This window comes from Syngnathus floridae, chromosome 1, assembly GCF_059516105.1.
Source record: "Syngnathus floridae isolate MCC-2025c chromosome 1, RoL_Sflo_1.0, whole genome shotgun sequence".
Classification (NCBI taxonomy): Eukaryota; Metazoa; Chordata; class Actinopteri; order Syngnathiformes; family Syngnathidae; genus Syngnathus; species Syngnathus floridae.
The window spans coordinates 3,602,658-3,623,511 of NC_142413.1; the positions used below are offsets into that span (position 1 = coordinate 3,602,658).

A 20,854-nucleotide genomic window follows, 5' to 3' on the forward strand; every position below is an offset into this window, starting at 1 on the left:
TTACATTTATTTACTGATGATCTGTTTTTAAAGTAATGTACTGTAAAGTGTCAACAAAATTAGCGGAAGTATGAGAAAACCAATCGGGGCATTTTGCGGAAATGACGTAACGACACAAAAATGGCGTCTGATTCAAACGACTTCGGCTCGATTTCAGCAGTGAGTAACAAAAAAATACGCTTGTGTGACACGTTTCACAATGAACCAGCGTGCTTTATCTACACAAAACCAACACAATTTTTTTTTTATTTTAAAATATATTTTTAGTGCTTAAAATAAGCGCTGTTAATTCCTCTCACGAATCATGTTGACATTCGGCAATAGCGCTCATGAATCAGGTTGACATTCGATAATCGATAGCTTGTAAGAACACGCCTGTAAAATGTAACAACTTTAAATTGGTCTGTACCAAAATGCATTCGGTGCATTTTGCTTGATGATATTCGTGAGAAGACTAACTGTTTGCAGTGTAAGAAAATACTTTGTTGTGTCTTCCGTACTAAAAAGCAAATGTCGAGTTGGTATGGTGTTTGGGTCAGAAATCAAAATGTCGGACAAATCACTTCACCTATCACCCAAATATACAATAGTGTGTGACGCCCATTGGTATAAACGGTTGCCCTGCTACCTAGGCAACCAAACACCATCCTCACTCAGGGCGTTACACACTTGTTGCTCCCATGAACATCATTTGCAACGCTTTTTCAGCGTGGTGACGCTACCGTTTGAGGAGCCATAATGCAGGACAAGCCAAAGGAGCAAAGGAGAGCACCCGGCCAGGCGGTGGAGAACGCGGCAATGATGCAAAATGCTGGCAGGTGACCAAGGGGCCAAATGCACTTCAATCATGTGGTCATGTCTCGCTATTTGTTGGGTTTTCTTCTCAGCTGCACCGAGCTGGATGCCTCCCGGCAGCCACGAATGAAAGCGGGTGAGGAAGGGAAGGACAAAGTCAAAGCATCTTGTGACAGCGACCTGACAGGAAGGAGGAGGCTCCATCAGTTGGAAAAGGAAAAGCTGGAGATGATGTCCACACACAACCAGCAGGTCAGACCACATACGCCGCTAACCATCATGTAGCAGATGGTGTCATCCGTGTGTGTATGTTGCAGCTGTGTACGTTGGAGGCGGAACTCACCCGCCTCCGGGCCTCTGTGGAGCACGGGGAAGCTCAGAAGGCAGAGCTGCAGTACCAGTTGACCGTGAGCCGCAGAGATGCCCAGCGAGCGTGCGACAAAAACGAAGCACTCAAAGGTATGGAAATCATTTCTAGGTTCTATCTGTCTGCCTGTCTGTCCACTCCAGCCTCCACCCCAAAAAAAACAACAAGATTTTGGGGCACGTTTTTTTTTTATGACAAAAAATACCAATACTGATTTTACTATAATAATACATAAAAATACTGGATAATTAGTGTTTTTTTTAGGTGACGTTATTTTTCTCAGAACACGCTATAAATATGTAAATGTTTGTGTGTCAGAGGAAGCTGCATCACTGCAGAAGGTTCTGGACATGACTCAACAGGCCCGGCAGGAGGAACGGCTCGCTTTGCAGCAGGAAGTGGCCGAGCGTGACGCATTAATTGACAGCTTGACTTCAGAGAGCGAACGACTGCACCGACTCCTGCAGGCAGGTCTCACACACACATGTACACACACGGAATCCATGAAAGCTTGAATATGGTGTTTGTGTCCAGAATCAAAAGGAGACTCTGGAGGAAGTGCAGAGGAGCATGATGGCGCTGCAGAAGGAGCAAGAGAAGGTTAGCAGAAGAGGAAGTTACACAGACAGAGAGGAGTTGAGAATAATTTCCTTGTCTCTTTGTCAACAGGATCACAAATCTCTGGAGGCCAGCATGGCAGCCGAACGAGCGGCTCACCTTGAGTTCAAGCAGAAGTGTGAGGTCACACAGGTGAGACCCATGAAACAAAATCTTTAGAATCATTCACTAACCGACTAGTCGACTCCGTACAGCCACATAAAATAAGTCATTCCCAATACACTTGTTTGAAGGCGATGCTTGCAATTCAGCGGCGTGCCCAGCAGGAGGCGCAGTGCAATCTAGAGCTATTAAGAAGAGAGCGTCAAGATTTGGAGAGAGATTACCAGGATGAGAAAGAGAGCAGCCAACGCACTGAGCAAACTCTGCAGCAGTGAGTGTGCACACACACGCGAATATCTTGATTACTTGTTGACATATTTGTGTCTGTGTGTAGGCTCCAGACGGAGTACCAGCAGTACAAGTGCGATCTGAGCGTTGCCTTGGAGACAGAGAAAAAGAACATCGTTGACCTGGCTGCGAAGCTGGAGGAGGAGAAAAGGCAACACGGCAAAACACACCTGCATCTGGAACAGGTCTCAAACACACAAACAGACACACACACAAATAGCTAAAATCTGTGAGTATACGGAGCAACAAAGCACTACTTGTGTCTAAATTAAACTCATATTTACGCGTATTTCCTTGTCAAATATGGGCACAAAGATCAATTGCTTTGACTGTGTTCAGCTGCTGAAGAAAGAGGTGCATTATGGGAAACTCCTGGAAGACATCATGGAGGTTCTCCAACAGCACACACGTAAAGGTACGGCAATGACGTGATCGCTTTAAGAAGCCACGCCCACCTGCTGTCAACTCATGTTTGCAGGTTCAAAGAATGATGGAAATCAAAGTCCTGCCAACGTGATGCAGCTGCTCAGTTTGACGCTCAGCAGACAGGAAGTAGCTGAGCAACAGGTGGATTTCTTGGCAGGTCCAGGATCCGTTTGTAACTAAGAGAGGCTTGACCAAAAAAGTGTTGTGCATCTTGGCAGGTCCAGGATCTGCTGTTGGCCTGCGAGAGACTGGACGAGGAGAAGCGGACCCTCAAAGGCGTGGCTGCGCATCAGAAGCAACTTCTTCAAGTAAGCAAAACTTCATTTGTTTGGCTAACGGGCAGGACACTTTGATTGACGAATGTCCGCATGCCGCAGGAGGCTCGCCAGCTGTCACTCACGCTGCGGGAGCGAGCGACCCACCTGCAGGAGGAGAGCCATGATTGGTCCGTGGAACTCCAGAAACAGTCAAAGGTGAGTTTGTTGAGTTTGTTGACTTGAACTGCTCTGTAAAAAAAAGCTGTGTGCGCTTGTGTGTGTGTGTGTGTGTGTGTGTGTGTGTGTGTGTGTGTGTGTGTGTGTGTACATGTATGTGTGTGTTAGGCCCATCTATCCTTCCTGCACTGCGTCTATCAGCGCCTACTTGCGGGCCGCGTGCTGGCAGAGCCGCAAAGCATGCTGGGCACTTTCAGCCGGTCAGACTTGTGTGACCTCATCAAGGAGCTGGTGGAGCAGCTGACCTCTGACCTCCAGGAAGCCAACGATAAGGTTGGACTGTCAAAATGTCATCGCACTGAAGTTAGCTCATGCCCCCACCTGACGTTTTGCCCTCCTCACCCGTAGGTGGCGCATTGGCAGGCGGCGTGCGAGGAGAAGAGCGGATGCTTGAACCAGCTGCAGCGGCGTCACAAGCTTATGCAAGTTCGTGCTCAGGAGAGCGGGAAGAAGCGGGCGGAAGCCTGGATCGGCCGACACGCGCGCACTGTCACTAAGCTGCGGGTAACTGGCATCACATCTTGTTGTCCATCACTTGATGTTTCATTAGGGAGGGTCAACCACACCCACTCTGTCGATTGCCACCTCCAGGACCTCCTCTCGCAGAGCCGCAGAAAATCATCCTCCTTCTTGTCGGCATGCGCGCTCCTCGCCGGTATGACGGCGCACACCCAGCGCCGCCTGAGAAGCCTCGCTGAGCAAAACCGTCTTCTAGCCTCGCGCTTGGCAGCGAGGGAGGAGCTGGAGGAGGAGCTGCGGCGGCTTGCCGGCGCTCTGAGCGGAGACGGAGGGGAGAAAACACTGGAGGGGACACTGGCCAAGAGGCGATGGAAGAAGTACGTGTGCGTGGTGTCAGCGCTGAGGTGGTGGCGCGCCGTCGGAAGGAGGAGCATGGAGTTGTTTCGGCTGGAGATGGGTGGGGCGGGTCCCGTGGTGTGCGTCGCTACGGCAGCTCTGACGGGAGAGGATGTTGGTAAAGATCCCGATGCATTGTGTGCTCGCTGGCTTCGCTCCAAACGTCTATCCTCCACCATCTTGGCCTGCATGGTCGACCTGCCTCCTCCCGCCTCCTCTCCAACAAAAGTGAGGTCAGCAGCACGGTCTGGATTGGCTCGGCTCCTGGATCAGATTGCGAGCCAATCGGAATCTGCCCCTGACATCCTGCGTGAGATGATCCCACAGACTCTGCCCCCCAGTGATTTGAAGGTCTCGTCAAATAAATAAACCCCGAATCTCACCTTCTTCTGACCTTCACCTCTGTCTTCCCGTTAGATGCTGGTGTCCCGCCTCCAGCAGCACTTTCTCCTCCTCAGCCAACGGCTGCACTCGGCTGAGGTGGAGAGGCGGAGCCTGAGACTGCAGGTGGCCCATCTGAGGAGGACAGAGTGCAGCAGGGAGGACAACTGCAGGACGGTGAGAACACACAAACTCACACACTTGTAGTCATATGACGTGTGTGTGTGTGTTTACAGGTTCCAGCAAAACACTTCCACAGCGTGTGCGCGGACCTACGGCGAGCACTCACTGGCGAACAGGAAGCACGCGCACTGCTTCTTGAACAATCGACACAGCGCGACGCTCTACAGCTACGAGTCAACGCACACACTACCGAGCGGGACCAAGCCCACCGTGCGCTTAACCGCATGGCGGAGGTATACGTACGCAAATACGTGATCTCGTAAGGCACAAAACGATTGTGGTGAAATGGTATCGATGTGTAGTATCGGTGCATTTAACTTCTGTCAAGGTGTCTGCGCATCCCGAGCTTACACTTCTTTGTTCTCACACAGGCGCTGGCAAAGGCTCGACGGCGCCTGAGAAGAAAGGAGCGCTCGTTGAGGATTCTGGGCAAGCACCTGTCACGAGTGGACAAAGAGAGGCGGCGACTGGAAGGGCGACTGCGACATGCCTCGGCCGGCAGACGCCAGGATCACGCGATCGGTTATCAGAAGGCAGCGGCGCGCCACTGCAAGGAGATGTCCAACGAACTGCCAAACCCAGGAAGTGAAAGTCTTTAAGGTCAGAGGTGCCCAATTCTGGGCTACAGAGAGACTGAGCAAAAATGTTTGGGAAAAAAAAATGGGCTGACTTTTCCTAAATGGAAGCTTCTTATCCTTTTTGTCAGTCACCATCACAAATTGAGGTTGAATGAACTTCCAAGGACAACGCGTCGCTGGTTTCCATAGTGACAGCACTTTTTATATCCCATTATTCATGCTTGACATTTGTCTCAAAGGAATATCACATACGAAAACGCATGTTTCTCTGTGTTAGACTAAGTTAAAAAAAAAAAAGTAGCGGAAAAGTAGCACAAGCGCTGACACCAGTGTTTTCATTCACTTTCTGTCACAGTCCGAGTTTGTCCCACCAGATTGAAGTCAAATTCCGCACATAACAGGACGCCTTTTCCTCCTGATGGGCGAAGCACAAGGATCAAAGTCTTAATCCCCCTGACAAAGAAATAAAACGGAATCATTGAAGTATCATCTCAGTGAATCACTGCCTCTAAACACGGCGGCTCAGAACTGTAAATCCTCTCGAGTCCCCAGAGTCATTTTGACAGCAAGACGACGCTAATCGGCTTCCTTGTCGTTTTCACCCTCAGGCGACAAACAAGTTGTCGCAGCAACAAGAAAAAAATAACTTGCCCTACTTGGAGCTGCCATCCAGAACCTCTCATGAGCGCCTTCTTGTCATGTCAACTTTCCTGGAGGTCCTTTTGTCACGTCCACGATCCCGAGTGCCTTTTTGTCATGTCATCTCTCACCTACTTGAACTTCGTGAAGATTCAGCTGCAGGCATTCCTCGAGCTTTTTTCACCGTTATCCAATTGGAGGCTGGTGGGCGGAGTCAAAGAGTCAAGAAAAAGAATAAAACAGCCAAGCGGCATGCAGATAGGCGAGAAGACGACGAGGACTCGAAGGAAGGTGCTGCTGTTGAGAGACCATGTCTGAAGAAGTCATCTTCTCCACCAATCGGCAGATGAAGCATGAGGTACGATGTAAAACCCTGGAGACACATCATGTGCATGGCGCTTCAAACCGGCGAGTGTTGATGCTCACTTTCTGTCGCCTGCAGGTTTGTCACATCCTCCAGTCGCAGGGTCAAAAGCCATCCCAGTTGCTTCTCGTTGCCGATGTTTCCGACAACATTCAATTGGGAAGGTGCCGAAGCCCTGAGGAGGAGCTGCTACTCCTCCAACAATTACTCTGCTTTGCCAAGACATGGCAATTCATCCATGGAATGGCTACTGCCAATCACATAAATCCTTTCCCCGCCAAGGTGACGACAAACTTGGGATCTCCTGACCTGGTGATGACATCATGACATACACCTACTTTTGTTCTCCCAGGATCAGGTGGGTGGGGCCAGGTGGAATCCTTCCCCCCCGCATCTGGCCACCTCTACCCTCAGGTCTCTACAATGGCCTCATAAAGGACGAGTCTTGTGCGGCCTGTGTGGGAAAAGTTTCTATGACAAAGGTAGGTGCAACCTGGTGTGGTCATGTGATGCTCATGTGATGTCACATTTTAATTTTTTTCCTGTGCAAAGGAACGTTGAAGATCCATCACAGCGGTGTGCATCTCAAGATCAAACACGGCTGCACAGTAGCAGGCTGCGCCATGCTCTTTAGCTCTCTACGCAGTCGGAACCGACATAGCGCCAACCCCAACCCACGTCTGCATCGTGGTGCTTTCACAATGAAAGATGACTGGACCCCTCCGCAAAGTACAGGTGGCAATGCCCCTGGCATAGGAACAACGTGCCAGTCAGCATCATTATGTGGCAGTGCGAGCAAAGCAGAGCAACTAGTTGCTGTCGCCGGCTTGCCGGCCAATCAGTAGCCGTCCTGAGAGTCACATGACAGCTTGCCCCAAAACAAAAAGTCTAGATTCTAGAAAGTTGAGCATGCCGCTAAAAGTCGTCGGTCAATTGGAATGAATAATATATTTTAAAAACTCGAATGATTCACTTTGTCGCCATCTAGTGGACAAACAAGTTGCTCCAGAAAAATGCATGCTTTTTGTTCTTTCTTTACTGTCAACTACGGGGGGAAAAACAATACAAAGAAGACAAATAAAAATCACAAACGATCTTTTTTTCGTTTTACTTTACGGAAGCGTTTTGTGAAAGCGGAGATTTGTTTCTTTTGTTGGTTTAAAATTTTAGCTTGTCAGAAACCGAAACAGTCACCTTTATATTCCACCACAAGGGGGTGCCATCGTGATACATCAGAAAAAAAAACATCAAAGAAGACAGACCGGAAGTGCCTCCAGTCTCAATCCAGAGCACCTTGAACTAAGAAACTTTTCTTTATTTTATTGTTTTATACTCTTATTTTGTTTCGTCTTCCACCTTTTGAGAATGTTTGCGTGTTTGCTGTGTCGTGTAAGGGCACCAAAGTGTGTCGCGCGCTCCTGTATCGGCTCGTTCGCAAACACTAGACACTTAACGGACACCTGTAGTGACAAGGGGCCAATCCGCATCGGCTGCGCCTCGGGATTCTGGGGGGACACGGCCACCTCAGGTACAGCCCACCTACCGTGCTAATACAAACTTAGTACATATTCATCTTTATTTTGTGTGCGTGTACACAGTACCTCAGCTGATCCATGGCGGTAAACTGGACTTTTTGGTGTTTGATTACCTGAGTGAGATCACTATGTCGCTCCTAACAGCAGCCAAGGCAAAGGCACCTGTAAGTATCATATGATAGCATGTGAGAGTGGGACATTCAACTGATGGCATTGTCTGGTAGAATCTGGGTTACGCTCCAGACTTTGTCCATGCTGCCTTGGCGCCGTCCATCCACGAAATCCACAGAAAAGGTGAGTCTCTTGTTTGCATAGCAACCTGGATGGATCTCCACAGCAACCAACTTTGTCCCCTCACAGGTGTGCGTGTGGTCAGTAACGCGGGTGGGGTGAACCCATTAGCTTGTGCCGCGGCCATACAGGACGTGGTCAAGAAGGCCGGCCTGGACCTCAAGGTTGCAGTGGTGACGGGTGATGATCTCATGGCCCACGTGAGGAACACTGCTACTCACTGACCTCTTGTGACTAACTCGGTTACGTTTGACACACTGGCTCGTTTCCTTTTGACAGGCTTTTTGACTCATTGACTTTCTGCCATGTTGCCATATTGTTGTTACGTCACCAAGATTGACTTATTGACATGTTAATTCATTACTATTTTGCTCAATAATTTTCGCCTCACATTCTCAGTGACTTGTGGCTCACTTTATTGTTGACGTTTTGACTCAATGCGACTCATTCATTGGATTTCTTTTTAACCGTGTCTCCACAGAGAAGCAGCCTCGCAGAGGTCAAGATGGCCGACGACGGCAGCAGCCGCGCTTTGCCAAAAACGCTGCACAGCATGAACGCATACCTCGGGTATGTGAATGCTCACGTGCGCATCTCGTTCACCTACATGCTAATGTCTTGATGTGTGCACAGGGCACTGCCCATCCGCCGCTGCCTGGACCTTGGCGCTGACATCGTGGTAACAGGCCGTTGCGTGGACAGCGCCCTCGCTCTCGGCCCTCTCATGCACGCCGTACGTTTTCAACTTTTGGGTTTTTAAAATATGTCGTTGCCCTAAAAACATGCCTTCACTTGCTAATCTGCTCCTTCGCAGTTTAGATGGGGAAAAAGCGACTTGGATCTGCTGGCCGCCGGAAGGTGAGGAAACTGACTCTGATTCACCGGCTCTTTGACTTACTGACTCATCATACATGCTGCCTCGCTGACGTGTTGACCGCTCCTTGTCATGTGGTTCAGTCTGGCAGGCCACCTGATCGAGTGCGGCGCCCAGAGCACTGGCGGGATCTTCACCGACTGGCACCGCGTCCCTGACTGGTGAGAACCTCGCCAGCCGCCGAGATCCCTGCTAAGCCCTGGTGAACTCCGATGACCTCTGGCAGGGACAACATCGGCTTCCCGGTGGTGGAATGTTCCGCTGACGGCTCCTTCGTTCTCTCCAAACCACCAAAGACGGGCGGGCTGGTGGCGTTTGGCACGGTGGCCGAACAGCTGGTGTACGAGATTGGCGACCCGCGGCGATACGCGTTGCCTGACGTCGTCTGCGACTTCAGCCGTGTGCTCATACAGGAAGTCCCCGGTATGTGTGCTATTTTGATGTTGAATCTTAATATTGATAGTGATGGCAACGATGTGTTTTGTGTGCGCGCAGGTATCGATGGCGGCGCCGTCAAAGTGAGCGGCGCTAAAGGCTTTGCTCCGTCACCTAACTACAAGGTGAGCTATGACGAAATTAGCCCAGGGGGCGTGGCTACAACCTCAACATTTCCCGCTCCGTCCGCAGGTGTGCGCCACGTACATGGACGGCTTTCGTGCGACCGCCGTGTGTCCGCTCGGCGGGCCGAGAGCAGCGGAAAAAGCCCGCAAGACCGCGGAGAGCATCGTCAAAAGGTTTGTTCGTCGTCATGGAAACATCCGGAATGCTCACTGCTCAAAAAATCTGGGGATAATCAGATTTTGGCTCAAATTAACATCATCTGTGAAGGTTATAGTACATCTTAGGTTCATTCTTAAATTTCACCTGAGAGATGCGTATTCCAAACTTGATGTTTGCGTAGGGCAAAGCGCATATTTGAGCATTTGCGTCTGGAGGACTTCTCAGCCGTCAACATCCAGGTTTTGGGAGCAGAGGACACGTACGGCGCCAACGGCTCCAACAAGGTGAGACCTTTCACCTTTGACCTCAGGATGCCAACGAGGCTAACGCGTTGGCTTTGCAGGATGCCAGGGAGGCGGTCCTCTGGTTGGCTGTCCACCACAAAGACAAGAAGGCACTGGAACTCTTCTCCAGAGAGATTGCCGCTGCCGGGACCGGCATGGGTACGATTGTCACTCTCACGCTGTCGTCATTCAGTATCTGTACTTGTGTTACTTTCCCAGCACTTTTGTCGTGACAAACTTTTGAAGGTGGCAAGTAATGTCTGTTCCTTTTAGTCGCGCGCGTTTGCCCGTGTGTCCTGTGACGTTTGTCCCCTTGCTCACAGCTCCTGGACTGTGCGGCATTGTGGGCGGGCGTCCCCGAGTGTGAGTACGATGGCCACTTCTGTCAAATACATTTTTGTCAGACAGTCATTCACCTCAATGTCGTCATCTTCCAAGGTCGCCGGTCCTGAAGCCGCTTTTCTTCTTCCACCCCAAGTCGCAACTCCAGCTCGACATCTACGTAGATGGACAGTGGGTGGAGTCTCTCTCGGAGGCGGAGCCTGACACGCCGGAGCCGGAAGCCCCTCTCGACTGTGCAGAGGAAGCACCTGACGCAGGTGAGCTGGGAACGGCTTGTGGTTCTTAAACTTTTTACACCCAGTACCAACTCATAAATATGTAACTCTCCGAGAATGTCATGATCAAGATTGAAATAAAGCAACATGAAGTAACATTATGGATCATTTGAACACCTTAAATTCAGGAAAGAACAATTAATGTTATTAAATATCTTGCGCAAAAAAATTCAACGAAAAAAAAACGATGCTTTTTTTCCAAATACAAGTGAGCTGTACTAAAACTATAATTAAGTGAAATTAAAAAGAAATCTGAGCAGTTTAAACCAGTTTGAATCTGCAGGGCCCTTAATTTTAGCCAATAAACTGTTCTTGAACAATGATTAAATTAATCTAAATAAATGTTTGAAAACAAGACTGGTTTCAAAAGTCAAATCTGATTTGGACTTAACAAATGCACTGTACTGGATTAAAAAGGAAAGTTTGATGTTGCCCAGTATATTTCAGTGATCCTTTTTGTATCACTAGAGGGCGCAGCGTTCGGGCTCCCATTGTGATATATTGCCCGTTGATGTTGTAGCGCTTCCTAGCGGGCCGCACTGCTACCGGCTGGAGGACGTGGCCTACGCTAGAAGCGGCGACAAAGGAGACTCTGCCAACATCGGTGAGCCTCGCTAACCGCTCGCACTTCTTCACGCTAAGCTAACCGTTAGCTTCCGACGCAGGAGTGATCGCCCGCGACGCCTGCCTCTACCCCTACCTGAAGAAACACCTGACTGCCTCTGTGGTGGAGGAATACCTGGCCCACCTCTTCCCGCCGGGTCTGCACGGCGCCGTGACACGGTGAGTGGCTTGCGAGCGGGCCACGTGGAACAACCGCAATACTTTTTGCGAACCGCTGTGACTCGTCATGACTAAGCAGATGACTGCTTCAGGCTGTTCGTGTTCTGTTCCTAATTGGTCCCAAATGTCTTTCGCCGCCACCACCACCACATGGAATCTTGGCGCTGAAAGACTCCACTGTTTGTCTTCACAGCAACGCCAAAATGGGACGACATGCAGCCAAAACTCTGTACTTGAGTAGAAGTACAGATACTGGTTTAAGACTTGTAACTAGATGAAACAAAATGCATTCATTGTTTTTTGTTTCGCTGTATCTATTGAATGGCCATTGTGCTCCTCTTGGCCACTTGGTGGTAGTATAATACAGATAGATATAGTCACAACTCTCAGCTCATCAGTACAGCACTGATATTAGTAGTTCTTTGCAGATGATAAAGAATAGTGTTAGCTTTAGGCTAGCACACTGAAAGATTAAGCCTTTTTTTTTTTTTTTTAAAGAAATGTTCCGTCTGTTGAGTGCTGCTTATTGTGATGCGAGTTGAGTTCACTGCCACACAACAGCATAAGTACGATTGCAAAGTATTTGTATTTCATCATTGCCAACACTGGTTACCCGTTTGCTATCAGCATGTGTTAGCGATTAGCTGTAAAAGACGCAATGAAATGCAACGTGGCCGCCGCAGGCACTTCATTAGTACGTGTTGAAGTCTCGTTAAAGTGGTGGAAACGTGCACACGCATTTGTGTTGTCGTGGTTACAAGTGCTTTTGTGTGTGTGTAGGTACACTCTACCAGGGATCAATGGACTCAATTTTGTCCTGAAGAATTCACTCGGTGGGGGAGGGGTGGCGTCCCTGCGCAGTGACCCCCAGGTAAGACCCTCACGCACGCACACATTCACACACACGCCCACATGGGGTGGCTGTCAATCAACATGGGTTTGTGTGTGTGGACCTCCTGCAGGGAAAAGCCTTGGCTCAGATGTTGCTGGACTTGAAACTCCGTGGACTTCCTGACCTCACGACCATGCTCGGTTAACACACACACACACACACACATACACATGTGCACACATGGTTTTAGCTGCAGAGGACTTGACTGTCAGCTTCGATCACATGACCTTACCGGACTTCATTGGAGTGGCGACCTCTCACCTCGCTCTGTGGAATGTCACTTCTTCCTTAATTGCAAACAGGCCTTCGGTCGTCATCACGACCGCTGCCAGTTTGGCCCCTTCACTCTTTGGGAAAACCATTGCAGAACAATTGCGACGTAGCCAAGCTTTCATTGAAAGTGCCTTCCTTCATTGGCAGGAATTAAAAGGTGTCGACAAGTACGGCCCGTGTGTCTGGGAGACTGCCTTTTACGACCTTTAACCTCTCTGATGTTGTTTTTCGGCTTCTTGCGAAGTCTGGTGACAAGTTGGCTCGCTACTCGCACATCTGGCCAGCGTTTCTCTCTCTCTCTCTCTCTCTCTCTCTCTCTCTCTCTCTCTCTCTCTCTCTCTCATGCTGTTTGTCAGTCAACATGTGGATTGTTGTCCCGTCAACACACCCAGGGGGTGGGGGCTTAATGATGTGTGTATGTGTGTGTGCGCACGTATGTGTGTGTGAATGAGAGAGCGCAAAAGCGAGAAGCCATTTGGTGGTCTGGAAGCAGTGATGTCAGCCTCACTGCTAAACACACTTTATTTTCCTTCGTGCTTTTTGTGTGTGTGCCTGGAAAGTTGCTGGAGAAAGAAAACAAAGTGCTCTTTCTTTAAGTGTGCTGTATGACCCCCCCCCCCCCTTACTTCCTTTCACGTTTGCGTCCTGTGCTTCTATTGGCTGGCTGGATTGTGTGTGTCCTTGTGTGTCTGTTAAACCATCCAGGTGGTATTAAGTACTGCTGCTTTGCATTAAGTTCCACATAGTAAATAACCATACTTATAACTAGTCTCTTTACCGCCCCCTGTTGGAGGCGTGGTGGTCTAGCAGCGCCACTTCCCAATTTTTTGTGGTAAAATCAGAATTATTCACACCCCAAAAAGTGGGTCGCTTGTCACGCCCATCTGGCCCCGCCCCTGGTGCCAATGTGCCCGGGCCCATTCGGAGCATCAGGCGCGTGGCGTCATGGTGGCCGCGCTCACCTTCTTGCCGGACAAAGTGCTCTTCTAATCCTTTACGTCATGCTGGACGCGCTCGCCTTTTTTCTGGACAAAGTGGTCTTCTTGGTGACGTGCGCGCACCCACCACCTCCGCCCCTTGAGCGTGGGCGCGTCTATAGGCGCGGCGACTTGTTGGAGGTGCCGCGCACGCTTTTCACGCACTTCGGTATCTACCTGGGCGACGGCCGCGTGGCGCACCTCATTCCAGACATCCTCCCCGCCGTCACGTCGGATGCGCGCCACCTCCGCCACAAGGTGACCAACACGCGCCTGCTCCTCGGCGTGCTAGCCAAGCGAGCGAGCGTGCGCGTGGATTCCGTGGAGGACTTCGCGTACGGCGCAAGCGTGAGGCTCAACACGCACGCCATGGAGCGCGGCGGCCGCGTTCCTCCCGACGCGGAGGACGCGGCGCGGCGGGCCGAAAGTCTGCTCGGCAGCGTCCCCTACAGCCTGCTGTGGAACAACTGCGAGCATTTCGTCACATGGTGCCGCTACGGAGCTGCGCGCAGCCTGCAGACGGAACAGGTAAGAAACGTCTCCGTTAAACGCGGCACCGGGCGTTTATAGTTTTGCCATGTCTGTGTAGTATTTGCTTGTTGACATGTCAGAAAATCGGCAAAAAATATTGATCCGTTCTCTCAAGGTAGTTATTTCGCTTTAAACAGTGGTTTTTGAATCTTTTACACCAAGCACTTTCTAAAAGTACTTGGATTTTTGAATACTGTAACAATTACATATGTACATCTTTATATAAATATATATTTTGTAGGGTGTGTATACATCGTGTATAGCGTGTTTAGAGATATTTTGTATACACTGTAGCTACCTGTGTGTACCTTACGCAGTGTTAATTAAAAATGAGTCAAGTACATTTAATATTGCAAACTTGAGTGAAAAGCACAGTATTGTTTCGTTTGCCGTTTCAGTTTTTCCCCCCTGCAAATGAAAACAAAATCAGCTACTTAGCAATTCAGTTAAAAGTATCATAAAATTGTACCTGAATAACTGCTTGAAAACGGTGTTATCTTTAAGTTAATTACAAGGGAACTCAACCAAAACACTGCTGGTTAAAAAAGAAATAATATGGATGATTCTTTGCATACCACTAGAGAGAGCCCATGTGCCACTACTTTGAAAATCACTGCTTCAAGCACGTTTGCTTTCTAGAAACACTTATGTTAAAACACGAAGAGATAAGGATAAAAGGATAAAAAGACTTATCTTTTGATAAAAGATTGCCAGAAAAAACAGAATTTTACAGAAGTTTAGTGTTTCCATTGGGCATTTAGTTATTTGGCTACTTAAGTTTTTGCTGTCATTGTGTTTTTAATTCAGGAAGTTAGACGGTCGAATACAAGATGATAATTCACAACTCTTTTGTTCTTTTTCAGTTCTGCCAGTGGTTGAAGTCTCAGATCCGAGACCAGCGGAACGCATTTGTGGCTGGTCTGCTGGGCCTCCTCTCCCTGGCTTGCTGGGGCGTGTCCTCCGGGACCACCCTGCCTGTCATCCTAATCCCCTTCACGTTGTGGATGGCCAGCTGAATGAACATTTCAAACCACCTAACACTAATTTGTGAATTTTTCTATGCAATCTTTCTGTTTTCAGGAGCCTGTAATGTTTTCAACTTTTGTAAATAAAGAATTCATTCGGAAAGGCCTCGTACTGTTGGTCTTTATGTGAGAGCGTTTCAGTATGTTTTAGATTGTAGCCTATTACAAGATGTGTAAGAGAGCGCTTTAGTCTAGTGAGGCAAAATGAAGCTTCAAATTAGCTTCATGAACAAGTGGGTGTATTCTTCAGTCCTCTAGATGGCACTGTCTGCCTAACATTGTGCTGAAAGCACACTGTCTTTCCATTTTTTTAACCTCCCGTATTTAAACTAACAGTGCCATCTAGAGGACTGAAAAAATTACAACTGCTTCATGAAGCAAATTTGAAGCTTCATTTTCCCATTACTAGTGAAAAACAACAAAAAAGTTTCAAGTGTGTGTTGAGGCAGATATTTTTCCGTACGTGTGAGTGAAAACATTTTCTGTTGTGTGTGAGAGCATTTTAGTTGTGTGAGTCAAACATATTTTAGTATTTTGTGGGGGGGCTTCCGTTCTGTGCGAATGGAAAAAAGTCAGGGTGTGTGAGAGCAATTCAGTTACGCGTGAAGCAAAACGTTTTAGTAGTTTGTGTGTGCCTATGTAAGATTGATTTAGTATTGAACACTTTCATTTGTCATGATTTTTTTTGGCTGGTGTGACGCGGGCAGAAATTGTTCTTAGTAGTGTGGGAGCGTTTTAGTAGAGCGGTGTGTGTGTGTGTGTGTGTGTGTGAGAGAGAGCATGAACAAAATGGAGCACTGCGCGTGACAGAGCATTTCAATCAGGGACGTGTGTGTGTGCATTGTGACCCCGTCGCCCCCTTGTAATGCTGCAGGTGTGTTCCTAGCAAACGAGTCTACTGAGGTGGGGGATGGATGGTAATTGTTGTCATGGTTACCATGTATTGTTACCGACAATGTTCGTCATTGTTGCGCTGGGAGTTTATTTTCCGGCCCGGCGTCTCTCGGGATGCTCCCTTGTCCGGAATGTTCTTGACGGTTCGACCTTGGAACCCGGTGTCATTTCCGTGGTTCCGGCTGTCAGCCTGACCTTTTGCCGTGAATGCCGTCATGCGATTGGTTGAATCCCCCCCCCCTCCCCTTGCCTTTTGTCTTGGGCTGTGCAAGCGTGTGGTCGTAATTTGCTCATTGTTGTCAGCCCTGACAAGGACGGGCGGCTGCCAGTCAAAAGCGCATTAATGTGCAGCGCGGTGTGTAGTGGTTAGCGATTCTGCCTCGCAGCTCTGGGTTCGAATCCCATTTGAATATTTCCTTTTCCGTACATTGAGGACTTGTGCCGTGCTAGTCGTTTGTCTAACCAGTCTGGGTTCATTCCTTTGTTTTTGTTGGATGCTTAATCAAATTTATAAAATAAATTATTTGGATTCCTACTCAGAAAACAGATGAGACAAGAGTTCAGAATTCCAGCTTTTTTTTATAGTCTTTACTTGTAGCAACAACTACACCAAGTATGACCATGACTTTACCAGACTGACATATTGTATATAAAAATACTTTTCCAGGTCTGTCTTTCTTTTCTTTGTTTTGGGTTCTTTCTCCATTCAGTTCCCTCTTCAGGAGGTAACGTACATGCTCAATTGGGTTGAGGTCGGAGAAACAAACAAAAGGCAGTCAAGGCCCGGAAAAGCATTTCAAATGAATAAAGCGGTGGCCTCAAAGAAAAGGGGCTGGGCCCAAATTCCATGATATAAAAGCAGTCTTGCTTTGTCTGTGATATTCCTCTTTTGATTAGAACCCCAAATGTTTTGTGTACACAACAAAAACAAAGGAATTGATCTTGCCATTCCCATACTTTGAGAGGAGACTGCATGTATGTGCAAGCGTGATAGAAAATGGCTGGATGGATGCCTTTCACGCAAATTAACATCCTCGTCCTCCTCCCCCCTCTTGGCCTCCTTTGTGACTTTGCTCCCCGCCCCCAAGTTGCGTTCCCTTGGCGTCGGCCTTGACGCGGCACCACCTTGATGTGACGTCAGTTCTGACATCAGGAGCCAGCGTGCGCTCCTTCACACACCTCCTCTGTGCCGTGTGGAAGAGGGAAAGCATGTGTGCGGTTGGGGGTGGTGGGGGGTGGGGAGGATGGGACGATCTCGAGAGACCACCATAATAGTCTATTTTTATTTTTCTGCTGGCAACCGACCACGCCGGCGAGCTGCTGGGGTAACAACCATCTTGTCGCTAGTGCAAGGGTGGGTAAACTTTGTGTACATTTGGTATTTATAAATAGAAGCCAGGATCAGTAATGAATATATGTAGTCTCATTTTTCTTTATAAAATGTTTAAAGTGGCAGATGCTTACACTTGTTTGTTCCAATAATATGTTACTTTATTTACAATAAAGGCCTTGATGAATTACATCATGAAATAAATAAATACAAAATACATTGCAATTTAGAAAAGAATGCTAAATTAACACATTTTGCTGAAGAAAATGTTAAAAAATCAAAAATAATATACTACTTAATTTAAGATGAATTATCTGATATTACGATAGGATTGTTTGACCTCAACAATTTTCTTTGGAGCCCCACCAGAACACCACTATGTAGTTGTGGCTGAAAAAGCAAAGCGTGAAGAGTCTCTGTCACAGAGATATGGAGCCTCAAAATCTATAAGAACACCTAGCGCTCACAGTTTTTCCGCTACAGTGAGTCGATAAAAGTGCATCAATCAATCGCCAGATGTTCCGGCCTGAGTCTAGACTGTATTTTTTTTTTAATGCGACTCCAGTTTATTCACGTCTGGCCAGATCACTCAGTGTGCTTTAATTCTGCAATCTGAGTCGGATTGGAATTTTCAAAGCATAATAATGTACTTCCTTATTGCAGTAAGCGTCTGTCCCAGAAGGAGGCGATGAAGCGCTCGGCTGCTGCCCCTTCATTTCTGATTGACTGCCAACATCAAACAGGTGTGTTTAAATGTCGAACAAGAATGTTAGATAAGATGAGGCAAAACTTTAAACTTCTCCTCTCGTTTGACTGCATCGGTAAACAGAGCGCTTCCATCTAGGCCAAACCTTTATCTCGACCCTGCGCTGTGCCCTTTTATGGTCACGCCAGCAAAATGGTGCGCACGAATTTTGCCCACGATTTTTCTTCCGAGAGCTGCATACTTAAAAATCGAAGGACGTAAGGGCCACTTTGACAATCTACGATTTAATAAACACTACTTCTTATCAATTTAATGGTGTCATCTTAATTAGGGCGCCACCAATGTGGATTTCTTTTGGCCGATTCTAATATTTGGCAGAATACAATTCCTCCATCCGATTAATTAAAAAAAAAGTAGGCTAATGAGTATAATAACTCCCTAATGAATTAAACACACAACTGTTCTCCCATAATTAGTTTTTTTACCGCATGTAATTATACAACAGACAAAAAAATTGACCGAATATTTAAATGTCATCATTTTTTAATGTGTTTAAAAATTTATAGAATTTAAAAACATGATTAAGTGGGACATCCAATTAATTGGTTGGGCCCTAATCTTGAAATAACGCGATGCACTTTGATCTTTACTAAGCAGCTTTTCTCGGCCGTGTAGCATCAGCGCAGCTAGCTTCTTTGTGGGTGGAATATTCCTTTGGGATGTTTGGCCGAGGGGAAAGTGGATCCACTTTCGCCCCAGTGCTTCCATTTGCTTGAATTTTCTACTTGTTTCTTGAGCATTCATCCATTCATTTTGTCACACTTTTTTACCACTGAGATCATCCCATTTCATCCATTTTGTATTTTTCATTCATTTATTGATTAATTGATTTTAGTCAATGGCTGTGATTTTGTATTGTCATGGCAATGCATTGTGCCACCTCCCGTCTGCTCACTTTGATTTGCTCTTCCTCCTCCATCATCTTCCTCCTCTCACTCACAAACACGCCCCGCCTCCACAATGTGACGCTCCCCTGCCTCGCTTGCGTCTTTTTCTTCTTTGCCGCCTCCTCGCACTCGCGCAGTGATGCAACGTGCTCGTCTTCTGTGACAAGGCATTGGATGATTTGGAAAAGTAAACAACAACGCCTTTCTTCTTTTTCTGTGTTTGTCCGGACAGCCAAGGACTTTTAGAGGCCGGACCACGGAGACGCCACCGGTCAGTGTGACAGCTTTTTAATATATATGTAGATTAATATTCATACAAATAAGTGTCACTTTTATTTTGGGGGATGATGTCAGAGGCTTGTCATTTCTCAGAGAAACACGTCTGCGATAACATGAATTTTTTACATACATTATGTAAATGTAAGCGAATACACTATTATTGAAGTCATCATTCACTGGCAGACATATTTTGGAGCATTTTGAAAATTTGGGGGTTTAAGAAATAGAAAAAGTTTGACTGTGCCTTTTTCTCTTCTTTTATAATCATCTGTAGAAAAAAGGCAGGTGGCACAAAATTTGTCCCAATGGACTCCCAGTGTGCCAATCTCATTTCTAAAATGGTACATTAATGTTATCTAACATTGATTGTGCTTCTGTAAAGTTATTTCCAAGCTTGGAATTTACAGTATGCCAACATTGGACTCTCCCTTACCCAACGGCTGTAAATAAGTTTATGAAAAAAGTACGTATATGTAAAAATAAAAATACATTCATCATAATATGCCACTAATTTTGTGACACTACTGTATACCTATTTTTGCACCCCCTTGCATATTATGTAATTAGCCCTGATGCCACACCGCCGTCAGCCTGCCCATTTCCATACAGCCACATATAGCTACATACGTAGTTTACCACCATCAGAGTGTGAATGTGTGAACGCATGAATAAAAGAGCCAGAAAATATACAAATATACAATATATAAACATGATTCATTATTATTATTTATTTATTTGTTTATCTATTTATCTATTTATTTGTTTATTATTATTATTATTATTATTATTATTATTATTATTATTATTATTATTATTATTATATTATTATGATGAGGATTATTATTTAATTAGCCCAGGGTGTCACAATGACGCACTGGTTTGCACGTCCGCCTCTCAATGTGGGGGTTGCGGTTTTGATTCCAGCTCCTGGAGTTTGTTCTCTTCCGTCCTACGTGGGTTTTCTTCGGGTTCTCCAGTTTCCTCCCACATTCCAAAAACATGCACGGTAGCCCGATTGATCGCTTCAAATTGTCCGTAGGTGTGGTTGAGAGTGGGAATGCTTGCTCGTCTTTGCGTGCTTTAACGATTGGCTGGAAAGCAGTTGTGAGGAGAAGCGGTTCGGAAGAGGAATGAATGAATGAATGAATGAATGAATGAATGAATGAATGAATGAATGAAATTAGCCCTTATGAAGACGCGGACTTGGTCTGAGTTGATAGTATTAGCCATCAAGTCAGCAAATTTTCTTTGCAAAGTGATCAATACAATCAATGTCCACAAGTGGCGTCAGCACTTATACAGTATGTATAATTCTCCACCAGATGTATTTGACTTCTATGGTGTTGCCATGTCGGGAGGCCTTCAAATGTCACTTCCCTATGCCGTCGTTTATCTCGTCTCGAAAACATTAGCATTTGGGTGTGGCGTCCCTCAGGGCAGCATGCCCGGCCCCTGTTGGTTTGTTTATCGTAAATGCTGAACAGACACCTCCGTCCAGGTGATGTCCGCGCCTCTCGCTACATCGGCTCCTCCAGATGAGAGTGAGCCAAAAATAGCGTCGGCGGGAAACGTGTTGATGAATAAATCAGTGTCCGCTCATGCTTCGCTAACTGCCACGCACTCCGTTGCTCTTGATCCCAAACGTCGCAGCCGACTTAAATTCTTTAAATGTTTCTGTCCTCTCACCTTCTGCAGGCAACGTGGGATGGCCCTGCCAAGCCGACAAGAACGACAGGACGTTTCGTGTGTGCAACTGGACATACAAAGTGTGTGAGTTCACAAACTGTATGTTTGCCTTCGGAGTTC

At 47.1% G+C, this 20,854-nt stretch overlaps 4 protein-coding genes across 10 annotated transcripts; all 4 read left to right on the forward strand.

Moving 5' to 3' along the window:
- The first annotated feature begins 86 nt into the window (after positions 1–86).
- Positions 87–5,576, forward strand: ccdc171 (coiled-coil domain containing 171). 5 transcript variants are annotated; one of them, XM_088368901.1, is made up of 20 exons: positions 87–159; positions 709–818; positions 888–1,047; positions 1,113–1,254; positions 1,481–1,629; positions 1,697–1,762; positions 1,832–1,912; positions 2,014–2,153; positions 2,217–2,355; positions 2,510–2,585; positions 2,649–2,737; positions 2,815–2,904; positions 2,974–3,069; positions 3,199–3,363; positions 3,439–3,594; positions 3,682–4,063; positions 4,175–4,296; positions 4,363–4,503; positions 4,563–4,742; positions 4,881–5,576. In XM_088368901.1, exons 2-20 carry the CDS (start codon positions 739–741, stop codon positions 5,106–5,108), a joined length of 2,682 nt encoding a protein of 893 aa, XP_088225027.1. In that variant the 5' UTR covers positions 87–159; positions 709–738; the 3' UTR covers positions 5,109–5,576. The 5 variants fall into 5 exon arrangements, with proteins under 5 accessions (XP_088225027.1, XP_088225017.1, XP_088225004.1 ...); XM_088368891.1 differs by having other exon boundaries at positions 3,682–3,745; positions 3,806–4,296; XM_088368878.1 differs by having other exon boundaries at positions 3,439–4,296; positions 4,881–5,109; positions 5,443–5,576.
- A 365-nt stretch (positions 5,577–5,941) lies between these two features.
- Positions 5,942–7,167, forward strand: LOC148403430 (uncharacterized). Its single transcript, XM_088369179.1, has 4 exons — positions 5,942–6,084; positions 6,169–6,372; positions 6,443–6,572; positions 6,643–7,167. Exons 1-4 carry the CDS (start codon positions 6,037–6,039, stop codon positions 6,933–6,935), a joined length of 675 nt encoding a protein of 224 aa, XP_088225305.1. The 5' UTR covers positions 5,942–6,036; the 3' UTR covers positions 6,936–7,167.
- Positions 7,168–7,309: 142 nt separating this feature from the next.
- Positions 7,310–19,039, forward strand: LOC148403431 (uncharacterized). Of its 3 annotated transcripts, XR_015857114.1 has the most exons (21): positions 7,311–7,618; positions 7,689–7,789; positions 7,850–7,919; positions 7,986–8,116; positions 8,398–8,486; positions 8,550–8,649; positions 8,731–8,774; positions 8,874–8,951; positions 9,017–9,213; positions 9,286–9,350; positions 9,418–9,524; positions 9,692–9,794; positions 9,854–9,953; positions 10,118–10,157; positions 10,233–10,393; positions 10,932–11,015; positions 11,077–11,194; positions 11,975–12,065; positions 12,157–12,226; positions 17,780–17,859; positions 19,002–19,039. XR_015857114.1 is itself a non-coding variant. In XM_088368987.1 (19 exons), the coding sequence occupies exons 1-19, from the start codon at positions 7,456–7,458 to the stop codon at positions 12,229–12,231; spliced, it is 1,917 nt and encodes a 638-aa protein (XP_088225113.1). In that variant the 5' UTR covers positions 7,312–7,455; the 3' UTR covers positions 12,232–12,529. The 3 variants fall into 3 exon arrangements, 2 of the variants coding, with proteins under 2 accessions (XP_088225118.1, XP_088225113.1); XM_088368987.1 differs by lacking the exons at positions 17,780–17,859; positions 19,002–19,039 and having other exon boundaries at positions 7,312–7,618; positions 12,157–12,529; XM_088368992.1 differs by lacking the exons at positions 11,077–11,194; positions 11,975–12,065; positions 12,157–12,226; positions 17,780–17,859; positions 19,002–19,039 and having other exon boundaries at positions 7,310–7,618; positions 10,880–11,013.
- Positions 12,675–14,966, forward strand: LOC148403432 (lecithin retinol acyltransferase-like). The gene is made up of 2 exons (XM_088369167.1): positions 12,675–13,864; positions 14,731–14,966. The coding sequence occupies exons 1-2, from the start codon at positions 13,265–13,267 to the stop codon at positions 14,881–14,883; spliced, it is 753 nt and encodes a 250-aa protein (XP_088225293.1). The 5' UTR covers positions 12,675–13,264; the 3' UTR covers positions 14,884–14,966.
- Positions 19,040–20,854: the final 1,815 nt, after the last annotated feature.